The sequence below is a fragment of the Candida tropicalis genome (genome assembly GCF_000006335.3).
Source record: "Candida tropicalis MYA-3404 genomic scaffold supercont3.2, whole genome shotgun sequence".
NCBI lineage: Eukaryota > Fungi > Ascomycota > Pichiomycetes > Serinales > Debaryomycetaceae > Candida > Candida tropicalis.
Genome location: NW_003020049.1, coordinates 280,434 through 293,614, shown reverse-complemented (window position 1 = coordinate 293,614; position 13,181 = coordinate 280,434). Strand labels below are relative to the sequence as shown.

Below are 13,181 nucleotides of genomic sequence, written 5' to 3'. Positions count from 1 at the left end.
CCCGAGTCTAACAAACTCATTTTGACTTTGTTTTTTGCAACCGATCTGCAAAGAAGTCAGATTTAGCCACCGGGGTTGTTCTTCCGGTGGAGTTTTCTTTTTTTTTTTTTATCTTCTAAGCCAAAACCTGCGGTACACAGTTTCCTGAATTAACCTCTTCTGGTTACTTGCGGTACAAATTCTGTATCTAAAAGTGAAAGTGTGGTGATTAGTACATTGTGTAGTTTATTAATTCCTAACATTCAAGAGGATCAAAAAGAAAAAAGAAAAATTGTTTCTCTTCTCCTCTCCCTCTCTAACTCATAGACACAGGTTAGGGCCGATGAGGATGAGATCTGTAGATTTATATATAAAAGTTCAATTCAACTGAGTTAAAAATTTATTAAATTAATTAATTTATTTATTTATTTTAATTTATAATTATTCTTTTTCTTTTTCTTTGTCTTGCAGCATTTTGACTTCAACATGTCTAGTACAACTACTTCAGTAAATTTGCAACCATCCGCAAAATTAGCTCAACCATATATTCAAACTTCATTATCTGAAGTAACAGATATTTTACCTATAAAACCACCATGTCGTGTTTTTTTCAAGAATGAATTAGAACAACCATCTGGCAGTTTTAAATTAAGAGGAATTGGTCATTTGGTTCAAAAATCAATTGAGAATGCAATTACTAATCATCCAAATAAAAAAATCCATGTTTTTGCTTCAAGTGGTGGTAATGCTGGTTTAGCAGCTGCTTATCTGGCTTATTTCTATAAGGTTAAATGTACTGTTGTTTTACCAGTTATTTCCAAATTGGTGGTTCAAGAAAAATTGAAAAGTTATGGAGCTGAAATCATTTTATTTGGAAATACCATTAATGAAGCTGATAAACATTTAAGAAATCTTATGAATTCAATTGATTTGAATTCAATTCATCCAGTATATTGCCATCCATTTAACAATCCTTTGATTTGGCAAGGACATGCATCATTAGTTGATGAAGTTTGTCAGCAATTACCAAAAGAAGAATTGTCTTCTTTGAAAGGAATGGTATGCTCTGTTGGTGGTGGTGGTTTATATAATGGTATTTACCAAGGTATGAAAAACAACAAGGTTAGTGGAGAAGTTTTATTAATTGAAACTAAACAAGCTCCAACATTAAGTGAAAGTTTACAAGCTGGTGATGTCATTACATTAAAATCTGTTAATTCCATGGCAACATCATTAGCTTGTTCTTATACCACTAAACAAACATTAGAATATTATCAAGACAAATCCACAATTGAATCCAAGCTTGAAGTCATTGATGACATTGATGCATTAAGAGCTTGTCTCGCTTTCAACAAGTGTTGTAAAAAAACTGTGGAACCTGCTTGTGGTGCTGCTTTATCTGTTGCCTACAATAGAATTGATTTATTGTACAAGAATTTCAGTCACTTACAACCAAGTGACATTGTGGTAGTTGTTGCTTGTGGTGGTTCATGTACTACTGATGCTGACCTTACTACTTTCCCACAAATCATCAGAAAAGCCGAAACCAAATTATAGAGGAATATTTCTGTGTGTATTATTAATTTATTCATGATAGTTAGATGATTCAAGATGTAAGACTGCTCTATTTATGATTAACTAACAAAACCCACTAATCTTTGACAGTTGGTCATCTTGGAGGTTCTGAACAAATAACTACAGATTGTAAAAATTGCAAAAAAAAATAAAGAAATGGTGAAGGATGCGAGATTCGAACTCGCGCGGTGAACACACCAGCAGATAACTCGAATTGTTAAACAACTTAAGTCTGCCGCCTTAGACCAACTCGGCCAACCCTCCAATTTCATGTCAGGTGAAGTCCGCCCCATTAGAAAACTATGTTTATCTTTATTACTAACCTGATGTTTGTTGCAAATCACATCTGATTGTCTCTGATCGACAACTACACATGGTTTCACGTTCATTATATTATCTGGATCTTCTCCAATTATGTATATTCTTCATACAAAGTTCTATTTTACACTCTTGTCTATTGTGCATATCCTTCTAGCTCGCCTATCCTGTTTTCAAAAAGTCCATATGATGTGTGATTGCCCGACACACGTCCTTTCTCTTGCTGCTTCCCGTTTCTGGTACTCCAGTCATATCGATCATTGGCTCTTCACAATAACACCAAAGCAACTGTTTCATGATCTTCGACTCAAAGTCATATCCACCCAACTCTTTCTTTAGCTCACTACCATACATTCTTCTTCTATCTCCATGATTCGTAACTGGACCTCTGTTTTCAAAATAATTGTGCAAAAATAATCTTTCCAAATAATATTTGGGCCAGTTGGCATGCAAGAAGAATAAAGATGACGATCTGTGCAAATGAAAATCATAGTTTGAATAGGTATCGTCTTGGTCACTCTTGGCGTAATTTTCAGGCAATGTTGAATCATAATCAACACCTCCGTCACTCTTGGTTGACATGTAGTAATCTATGATTGGATCATACTGTCCCATGGCAAAGATCTCATGTTTCTTTGTATGGTCATTCACAGGACCAAACTCTCTAGGGAATTCCGTCACCTGGTAATAAGGTAAGTTCAACTTATGTGCTGCAGCAATAAATGTTTCTTTGTCACCTTCACCAGCAGCTCCTTGGCTTAGTAATGGGTAGAAAAAGTCTGGTCCATAAAAGTTGTAATACATTGATAACACCAAAGTCTTGAAATGGATACTTTTGTTGATTAATATTTGACCAGTTTCAGAACTTGCTTCAGGAATGGTTCCTTTACAATCATGGAACGAATAAAATACAGGGTCTGTCCTTTTACCTCTTGGATCACCTTGAATGTATGAATTTCTCATTTTAAAACCACTGTCTACGTCAATATCGGCAATTTTATAAAAATCTGGAGAAGTAGATCTTCTCCATAAATCTGGCCATAAAACAAGATGCTTATCAGTAAATGGTTTATTTGTGAAAAATGCATCTGGGTTCTTTATTGGGATATTATCTGCATCAAGATACAATATTCTTTTGAAAGAAGATATCAAAATGGCAATATTCTTCAATTGAAACCCTTTGATCTGATCAATGTAAGATTTTGGCAAATAATCAGTCATCAACTTACATCTACCATTTAATGTAGGTAATACTCTATCACAAAATTGTACATCATACTCTTTGGCGTACGGAACAATAACTTCTACTGGTAATCTAGATCCATTATCTCGAAGCATCTTGATGGATAAAAATGCCAACTGGTCGTATTTCCCACCTCCCAAATAAACTATACCATCTCCTTTCATGAATTTATTAAACTTATTAAATTTGAACAAGTCTTCTGGCCAATCTTGCATCATCTTCTTCAAAAACTTCTTGTGTGAGTTCTTTAATGATGTCACTTCTGCATCACTCAATGTCAAATACATGGACAATAATTCCTTATTTCTTATCAATTCATCGGTGTACTGTTCACGCAAGTGCCCACCATATAGTGGAATTTTACCTTTGCGAGTAAGTAATCTATCGACATTTATCTTTTTCATATCTTCATCCAGTAACTTATTTACCAATTGGTAGTACTTCACTAATTTGTCGGAATTGGGGTAATGCTGTTCATTGTTGATGGATCCTATGTCTGGTTTACAATCTTCAATAGTTTTAAACAAATCTGTGAAAAATTGTTTGAATGCTTCAACAAATTTATTCTCCATCCTGTATTGGTCGACAAAAGAGTTTGTCAATTGTAATTCTGTTTCTTCATTCAAGCTCTTGATCATTTTCTTGTAATTATACCCATTAATCAATTTCAAATCATAATTTGAATCTCTATCAAAATTAGAAGTTTGTAAAAAATTCCAGAAATGACCAACCCTATCGGAGGCCACAAACTTATCATTTAGATAATTTTTTTGCACAACAACTAGATTTGTATCGAGATCCTGGTGATAACCAACGAGTGAATACACTTCATTATCTTCGTCTGTCAATACAGATTGCTTCATAGTCAAAGCTTGTTTTATATCGGAAACTTTGTTCATGATATTTCTTGAAGAAAAGATGGCATCTGATGGAGATCGTTGTAGGGCCACGAAAATGTTTATGAACGTTAACAGCAATAAAGTTATGAGTGCATACCTGATCATCTTTGATGAAAGGGGAAAGGCTATCATGGTTGTGATGTATACCACGTGTGAAATAATAAAAAAAAAATGAACAAATGTAAGCAAAATGAAAAAAAAAAAAACAAGAAGAAAGGAAGAAGAAAACAACTCTTGACTCGTAGGTGATAAATATAAACTTTCGAAGATGAAAAAGTATATGAGAGAAAAGAAAAAAATTAATCCTGAAGAATAAATTAAAAATTTACTAAAAGAAAAATGAAAATTTATCATTGTGTGTAAATCAAGCAACGTTGGTTCATATTGTCACTAAAAATAAACAGCCATACAATTTTTAAAAAGGAGTAAATTTCTAATATTGCATTGTTAAATTGTTCTTGTACCTTATTGTTCTAAGTTTGTGATATGTATTTATCAACTAGCAATGTTTAATAGTTTTTCTATCCTGCCCACACTTTTTGGGAAAAGCAATGAACATCTTCGATACCTGTTCAGTTTCAAAAGTATCCATGCATTGATTGTTGTTGTTTTTCTTTTGGTTTCTGATTGTGTCATTTTTCCTCATCATTAAATCGGCAGTAGTAGTCTGTAAATGTTGAAGTGGTACATGAAGCCTTGTTCCCTGCAGAATTTCCTTTCTTAGATCAAAAGTCGTGCATATTGTGCTAATATCCTTATTACGTTTGAACACACGAAAACACGCACAAAACTAAAATAACCAACACTCGAAAACTGCATTGTTTTTTACTGATAACGATAAATCTAATACCGATGTCCTTATGTAATCTTTCACATATGTCCTTCTACGCAACTGGTGGGAGATACAACTGGCTTGTTAACTTTTTCAATGTTCACAGCATCTTTCGTAAAGCTAAACCCTATTGAAGAATTGATGGGGGAAGAATAAACAAAAAAATAAGAGCGAGCAACTCAAGGACAAGTTTTGTAGTTGTAAGTTGAGTAGTAGCATCTTTTCTGTTTTCTGAATTAATATTCTTAGTACAACATTTCTAGTTAAATCACGGAGTTGATGTTATGATGTTGATCTTTATAATTCAATTGTAAAACCAGGAATATCATGTTATATTGGAAATATGAAAATCAGTAGCTCGGTTGCTTTGCAATCCTTGTGTTTCCTTTTGCACAAACTCAAGTGGTGTTTCGGATTTTAGTATGTTGATTTACATGGAAAGTAACATGTTTAGTGACGAAATACTTTAAGTTTTTAATTTTGAAAAATTTGTAACATACAACAATAACTTCGTGATGTAGTTGTTTGAGTATAAATAACCACCAACCAATATTACAATATCTTGTTGTAAAAATTAGACGAAACTTAGATTTTGGTTGTCAAATGGTTCAAAAAAAAAGATATATATAAATTCATCAATGGTAGTAAAATCTGTGAGTAATTAAATATAGACCATTGTTTATTCTATTTGATTTTAAGTGTTACTACTTCACATCGATCATACTCAAACAAACCATCTAAACAACTGAATTAATTAATTGATGAAACATCCTTTTATCAAGATAACTCTGTGGGTTCACGATCACGTGTATTCCTATTTGGTACACACACGTCACGTCTTTTTTTTTTTTAGTAAAGTTTCTTATATTTGCCCCTCTTAACAAGCAAACAGTGTGAGCGAGCGAGAAAATGAAAGTGAAAGCACAACAAACAACCAAACCAAACCAAACAACAAAACAAAATTGTAAACTAAACAAAATAAAACCAAACCCATAGAAAAAAATAGAATCATTGATTTTCTTATCAGAATTTTTTTTTTTTTTTCTCTTTTCTTCCCCTTTTCCCTTTTCCCTTTTTCCCTTATTTATTTTAGACCAATCCTACCTTTTTTTTTTGTTTATCTATCTAAATCACAAGCAGTGATGTCAACTGATAATTTATTCGAAGACATAGAACAAGACAACAATCCATCTTTTTATGGTAATCCGTCAATATTAAGTGACCCATATCGTCCGACATCAACCACAGATCAGAAACATGATGGCAAGAGTAGTCAGCAACCACACAACAACGCACAACAGACACAACAATCACAAGCAAGTAATGGTGTTGCCTCAAATGGATTTCCTAATAATGAATTGGTAAACAGCACCATTGGGTTGTCTAACAAAATCCTAGAATTATTGAACGATTCTGATTTGCAAGTCGATATTGTCAACTCAGAAAAGTTAGTCAATTCTTCGGTTATAGTATACACAATAGAATTATCTTCCAAAGATACAAAAATTGTGGTTAAAAGACGATATAGTGAATTTAAATCATTAAGAGACAATTTGTTAAAATTATTCCCAACATTAATTATCCCTCCCATTCCTGAAAAACATTCAATTTTAAGTTACTTGTTAAACACAATCAATCATTCCCATGAGATCTCTATTATCGAAATGAGAAAGAGATACTTTAAAATGTTTTTAGAGGATTTGATATTTCAACTGGATGAGAAATTAAAGAATTGTCCCCTTTTGCACAAATTTTTTGATCCAAATTATGAATTGTGTTGGTATAATGCGTTGAATGAACCACCTGTTAATCTAATTCCAGATAATTTACTATTGGCTAATCCAATCAATCCTGCTGATCAGAATGGATTGTACTCTTTGTTACCAGTGGTTAATGGATTTGATTTCAATTCAAATATTGACAATTTATCTAGTTTGAAGAAGATTAATGATGATTTGTATAAACTAAACGATCAGGTAAAGTTGTATGAGTTGAAGGGATTTGAACAAGACTTAAAATTCTCCATTCCTGATGAACTCATCCAATTTGAAATCAAATTCCATCAAACGATCAAGAATATTTCTGATTTGAATAAATTGAATGTTAAAACAACAAAGAGTTACAGGAGCTTGGTTGATACATTGATTGATTTGGGTGGAAATTTAAACAACTTTTCGTTACAAGTTTATCAACAAAAATCTGGAAGCAATAACGAATTACTGGAAGCTATAGAGAAATTTGGGTCAACAATGGATCAATCTTTTCTTAATTTTGAAAGTTTTATTTTGAATCAGTTAATTCCTCAATGGCAAGAACCAGTCGATCAAATGATTTTGTATTTCCACGGTTCATTAAACTTAATAAAGTTCTACAAATATAAGGTCATACAGTTTAAAATTTTGTACAAGCTAAAGTTCAACAAGTTTCAACAATTGATAAATTTAACAAACATTGGGGGTACTTCTGTAGTCCCAAGAAGATCTGTTGATGCTGATGATTCTGAAGGCAGTATTAACGGTAATGATGCCAACAATCAAGATGATATGGATACAACAGCAAAAAGTTTTGATCATTTGAAAGAATTAAACAGTCCAACTATTAACAATGCATTAAAGAATTTGTCATCTAAGAAATTGGGTAAAAAATCATCTTGGTATGGATTATTTGGTGGAAACAATCAAACAAAGAAATTTAATTTCCAACTCCCAGTAGAAGATCCAAATACAGGTACAACTACTGCTTCTTCATCACAACAACAAAAACCACCACAAAGTCACCAACAGCACCATCAAGCATCAATTAAGTTTAAACTTAGCCATATAGAAAAAGAATTGAACAAACTAAATCAATTGATAGAATTATGCAATCAAGACATGCACAAATTGACAGAAGCTTTGGTTACTACATTTGAGGAATTTTTAGTTAAATTGGAAAAGAAGTGGTTACATTTAATGATCAACTACATCAAGAATTGTAAGAACTTGTTTGAGGCTAATTTGACTAATTGGCAAGAATTTAAAGAATCTTTAATTAATGAAACAAGAGAAGTGAACTAGAAGTTTGCAATTTATTTTATATGTGTATATGTAAATATATACAAGTTCTACACGGCACTATACTTACTGTAGTTAATTACTAATTAACGTTTGGAGTGCGCGATATTTCCTAATTAGGAAGTCTATTTTTGGTGGCAACTATCAAATCGAGTATGAAATATTATTAGAGAAAGAAAGAAAGAAAAAAAAATTGACAATCTGGAAAAATAGCCAAAACTCTAACTTCAATCAAAGAACAACTCCCAAAACAAAACAAAAAAGAATGTCAGCAATGGATATAGATACTGAAGTTTCAACAGTCTTGGCTACTATTAGACTGGAATCTGAAAATGCAGAATTGATCAATACTGTTTTTCAATTGGAAGATTTTTACGAACGTAAATTATGGCACCAATTAACTGAAGTTTTAGATCAAATATACTATCACTTTGATTCTACGATAATTACTCCAGACTTGAAAAATAAATTCTATAATTTGTTTATTAGACAATTTCAATCCAAGTTGAATCCAATTAAAGTGGTTGATTTTTTGTTGGAATCCTATGAAGATAATGAACAAACTTTGGACACTTTGTTGACATTAAAGACTGATTTTATAACTAATTTAAAGAAAGAACACAATTTTAAAGATGAAGAGGATCCAGAATTTAAAAAATTAGTTGATGAGGATGAGGCCATTATTTATGTTAAATTACAAATTGCTCGTTATTATTTACTTTTGAATAAATTGAATGATGCTGAAGATATTTTAACTGAATTATCATCTAAATTTGAAAATTTGAACAATAATTTGAATTCTAAAATTAATGCTGCTTATTATTTAACAAAGAGTGAACATTGCAAGATTTTAAGTAACTACAATGATTACTACACAAATGGATTGTTGTATTTATCATCAGTTAGTAATTTGAATGCAGAAGAAAAATCTAAATTATGTTATGAATTATGCATTGCTGCATTATTGGGTGATAAGATATACAATTATGGAGAATTGATTTCTCATGAACTTGTCAAGGATATTCATGAAAATGAAGTAGAGTTTAAATTGGTTAATTATTTGAATGAAGGTAATTTGCTAGAATTTAACAAATGGTTAGAAATTGCATTTAACAAATCACCATTTTTGAAAGAACATGAATTGTTTTTAAGACAAAAAATTATTATAATGGCATTATTAGAATTGATATCTACTAAGTCAACAACTAACAAGCAATTGACATTTAAAGAAATTAGTGAGTTTACTGGTACTCCATTGAATGATGTTGAGCATTTGATTATTAAATGTTTTTCATTGAATTTAATTCAAGGCTATATTAACCAATTACAAGAATTGTTGATTATTACTTGGTTACAACCAAGAATTTTGAACTTGAATCAAGTGAAAACTTTGTATAATCATTTGGTTGAATGGGATAATAAGGTTGAAGAATTAGGTAAAACAGTATATGAGAATGGTGGTACTGTTTGGGCTGGTATGTAAAACTAATGTATAAATTAAGAATACAAGTAGTCACTGTTGCTAGATGTAACGATAATGTAGAGATGATAATGTTCAATTGCTTGTTGACTTATAGATTGCATACCGATAACAGTCTCCTGTTGTCACTCGTCATTAAAAGTGAATATGCTTCTGATGCATTCTTTTTAGTAAAAATATGTTGCAAACTTCTAGTAAGAAAAAACGGAAATTGGTCATTTCTATAAAATATAGCATTATAGATATAAATCATCGTAGGACAATATAACAACATGCTATGATCCTCACTGAAATCTCTCCACAGAATACTAGGAAGTTTCATATTCATTAGCGACAATTCTAATGTTTACTCTCGCATACTAACTGGGTGTGAGTATGTGCCAATTTTCTTGACACAACAGATCAGTACAGTTGGTACAGTTGTCTGAAGATTGCCCTGCTGGCGAAATTGGTTATCGCTTTTGACTTCTAATCAAAGGATTCTGGGTTCGAGTCCCAGGTAGGGTTTCTTTTTTTTCTCACCAAACACAATCTACTTTTTTGTAGCCCAGCGTGACTACTGCGAGTTTATTTGCTTGGTGGAGGTGTCTCTTTTGAATTGTCAGTGTAGGTTCATCAAGAGTTCCAGTCACTGAATTCACAAACTTTTTAATTTGTGTGTTAAAACCATACTGCAAGTGTGGAGTTCCGAGGAGCTTCACTTATTCCAATAACAGCAGCTTTAGCTCATCTGGGAGAGCGTCAGACTGAAGATTCTTTAGTAATCTGGAGGTACTGTGTTCGAGCCACAGAAGCTGCATTTATTTTTTTGCCATAAATTGTCCCACACGTAATCGGATGACATAGTATTCCACTACATGTTTAGCAATGTATAACAGCATTTTCTTTTTTATTATTATTATTATTATTTCTAATTATTCCTACCCATATACTTAAATGTCCTTTTTTGGTTCACTTTTATCATAGATCAATTCCTTGTAGTTAGGGAAATGTGTGATCCACCAATAATGAGCCTGACTCCATGCATAAGCTGTTGCATTGACCTTTTCATTAGCATACCATGAAATGCATCCACCAAATGGGGTTCCAAATACTGATTTCTTCAATTCAGCTTGAATTGTATTGAACCATTTATCATACGCTTCATTTTTCACTCTGACCGACTTGGCTTTACCTTCTAAAACTGGCTTTGCTGTTTTGGCATAGTAATCAACACCATTTTCGATCGCCATCACTACTGATGAATGACCAGTGGCTGAGTTTGGTCCAGTAATCATCCACAAATTTGGGCATTCTTTGACTTGTAATGTTCTATAAGCACTTGGACCTTCTTCTTTCCAGATCTTACTAGCATCAATACCATTACGGCCAATGATTTCATAATTGAAATAACTCTTTACCACATCGTATCCAGTACATGCAACAATGATATCTGCTTTTATCAATTCCCCGTTTTTCAATAAAATACCATTTTCAACAACTTTATCAATTGGTGTGTTCTTGACATCAATTCTCGGATCATTCAATGAAGGAATATAGTCATAATCAAAAATCAATCTCTTACACCCAATCTTATAGTCTGGAATAATCATATCATGAAACTTCTTTGGAGCATTCTTTCTCATGTAATGAACCGCCGCTCTAGTATTTATCCAACGAACAAATCTTGCAAGTATACCTTCACCTTTAAACAATGGAATTCTAGTTTCAGCAGCAATAACAACAATCCAACGAACCAACAATATACCATAATAATTAAATGATAACAAATTGTACAACCAATGAAGAATTTTTGGAATAGGATGCATAACATAATGTTTGGATCTAATTAATTGAGTTAATGATCCTACACTGTAATCAGGGTTATTTAACAAACTAGGTACAATTTGATTAGCACTACATCCATTACCAATAACAATAACATCTTTACCTTTGAAATCAATACTATGATCCCAAAGTGCAGAATGCATGTATTCACCTTTAAAATTATCCAATCCTTCAACATCAAATTGATTAGGATGAACCAATCCACCTTGACAAGTAACTAAAATTTGACTTTTATGAATAATTTTTTGACCAGTTTTAACATTATGAGCAGTAATGGTCCAAACACCTTCTTCATCGTTCCATTCACATTTGTTAATCTCTGTTTCAAACACAGCTTTTTCTCTCAATTTGAATTGATCAACGACTCTTAAAATATATTCCTCCATTTCATATTGTGGCGGTTGAACTTTACTCCAGTTTGAAACCAATACTTCAGAAAGACTATAAAATACAGCTGGAATATCAGATGCACAACCAACATAAGTATTGGCATACCATGTACCTCCAAAATTATCATGTCTTTCAAAAATGACAAAATCTTCTTCATTTAAGTATTTTAAATTTTTGATTGCGGTTGCAATTCCACTGAAACCAGCACCAATAATGGCAACTTTTGATGAAGTTTCAATAGTTGGTAATGTTTCATTATATGTATATCTTTCTTTACGATGTGGACCCAAGATATCTGAACAATCCTGATACTTGATTCTAAATTTTTCTGGATGTTTATGTGATTCTTTAGTTAAAGTAATAGACGACATGTGGATAGGGAGGACTAAAAAAATATCAGTCAGTACTACTTGTGATAACAAATTAAGGAAATTTAAAAATCAAAAGAAAAAGTTGACAAATTTAATGAAACTATTTTCGAAAGGAAAATAGAAGTTTCTTATATAGGAACAAAAGGGGAATGTGGGTCTCCCCCATTTGAATTGTTCTTGGTGAAAGTTTTGTTGATCATATGCATTCCTTCCCCTGTTTCTCACATGCCCTGTTCAAGTGGGGTAGTAACAATATCGGAGATATTTTTTTTTTTTGTTGAGAGAGTAAAACTGAACATAACATATGATTGGGATCATATAATACAACGACCAAAGTCTATATTGTATAGTAGATTATTGGCTACAATGGACTGTTTAGCCTGGGGTGTTGTGTGTGGGCTATTTGGTTCTACAAGTTAACTTTAATTGTGAGGTGGGTTACCCTCTTGCATTACATATAAGTTTATTAATTCAGATGTACTATGGCATGATTTGCAAGGACAAGGACACAGATGACATATAAATCGTACGACAAATAGTTTATGAGAATAAAAATTTACTAAAACAGTTAAAAAAAAAACTCAAAGTGGTAGTAATATTCAGCGCCTGTCAAAAAGTTACTGAGACATTATGGAACTAAATGATGATGACAGCAATCACTCAAACTACAACTATATTAGTAACTGAGATTTGTCAAACTAACAAGTGATTTCCTTTATAGTGTAGTGGCTATCACGGTTCGCTTTCAAATCCTCTGGGTTTAAAGTTCCGAGCAGACCGGGGTTCGATTCCCCGTAAGGGAGTCCTTTCTTTTTTTGGAATTTTTTTTAGTTTGTTGATCATGTATCTTTTTGTTAGAGTCCCTGGTGAAATTTAAAACAAAAAATAAGAATACTTAATGAGAATATAGTTATTTTTGAGGGGCTTCAGCACTGCACGAGTGCATTAATGTAAAGCATAGATAAAAGAAAGAGAAGCGAACCATAGGCAAGCATCCTAGCCTGGCTCTTAAGATGAAGTTAACAACTAAGCCCATTCGACCGACCCCTATACCAGGTAGAGCCGCCTGAAGGAAATTTAATTCGAGGCCGCGTAATTGTTGCCGACACGTCGTCTGCTGCACCACTGACCCCTGCAGGACTTGTGTTCTATGTCACATTTTCTGACCAAGTAAGAAGCTGATTTCTCATCGGCTGGCACTGGTCAAGAAAACA

General features: G+C 32.6%; 5 protein-coding genes and 4 non-coding genes across 9 annotated transcripts; 6 read left to right on the top strand and 3 right to left on the bottom strand. All coding sequences in view use genetic code 12, as the record gives it.

Moving 5' to 3' along the window:
* Positions 1 to 465: 465 nt before the first annotated feature.
* CHA1 (Cha1p) lies at positions 466 to 1,536 on the top strand (the record flags this gene model as incomplete). Its single annotated transcript, XM_002546865.1, has 1 exon — positions 466 to 1,536. The coding sequence occupies one exon, from the start codon at positions 466 to 468 to the stop codon at positions 1,534 to 1,536; it is 1,071 nt and encodes a 356-aa protein (XP_002546911.1).
* A 178-nt stretch (positions 1,537 to 1,714) lies between these two features.
* Positions 1,715 to 1,818, bottom strand: CTRG_06260. The gene has a single exon. It is a non-coding gene; the product is annotated as a tRNA-Leu (tRNA).
* A 216-nt stretch (positions 1,819 to 2,034) lies between these two features.
* On the bottom strand, positions 2,035 to 4,368 carry MNN24 (Mnn24p; the record flags this gene model as incomplete). The annotated part of the gene is made up of 1 exon (XM_002546864.1): positions 2,035 to 4,368. The coding sequence occupies one exon, from the start codon at positions 4,366 to 4,368 to the stop codon at positions 2,035 to 2,037; it is 2,334 nt and encodes a 777-aa protein (XP_002546910.1).
* A 1,620-nt stretch (positions 4,369 to 5,988) lies between these two features.
* CTRG_01214 (uncharacterized protein) lies at positions 5,989 to 7,902 on the top strand (the record flags this gene model as incomplete). The annotated part of the gene is made up of 1 exon (XM_002546863.1): positions 5,989 to 7,902. The coding sequence occupies one exon, from the start codon at positions 5,989 to 5,991 to the stop codon at positions 7,900 to 7,902; it is 1,914 nt and encodes a 637-aa protein (XP_002546909.1).
* A 262-nt stretch (positions 7,903 to 8,164) lies between these two features.
* On the top strand, positions 8,165 to 9,382 carry CTRG_01213 (proteasome regulatory particle lid subunit; the record flags this gene model as incomplete). Its single annotated transcript, XM_002546862.1, has 1 exon — positions 8,165 to 9,382. One exon carries the CDS (start codon positions 8,165 to 8,167, stop codon positions 9,380 to 9,382), a length of 1,218 nt encoding a protein of 405 aa, XP_002546908.1.
* Positions 9,383 to 9,812: 430 nt separating this feature from the next.
* CTRG_06297 lies at positions 9,813 to 9,886 on the top strand. Its single transcript has one exon. It is a non-coding gene; the product is annotated as a tRNA-Arg (tRNA).
* A 208-nt stretch (positions 9,887 to 10,094) lies between these two features.
* Positions 10,095 to 10,178, top strand: CTRG_06298. The gene has a single exon. It is a non-coding gene; the product is annotated as a tRNA-Phe (tRNA).
* A 133-nt stretch (positions 10,179 to 10,311) lies between these two features.
* On the bottom strand, positions 10,312 to 11,967 carry CTRG_01212 (flavin-containing monooxygenase; the record flags this gene model as incomplete). The annotated part of the gene is made up of 1 exon (XM_002546861.1): positions 10,312 to 11,967. The coding sequence occupies one exon, from the start codon at positions 11,965 to 11,967 to the stop codon at positions 10,312 to 10,314; it is 1,656 nt and encodes a 551-aa protein (XP_002546907.1).
* Positions 11,968 to 12,678: 711 nt separating this feature from the next.
* On the top strand, positions 12,679 to 12,770 carry CTRG_06299. Its single transcript has one exon. It is a non-coding gene; the product is annotated as a tRNA-Glu (tRNA).
* Positions 12,771 to 13,181: the final 411 nt, after the last annotated feature.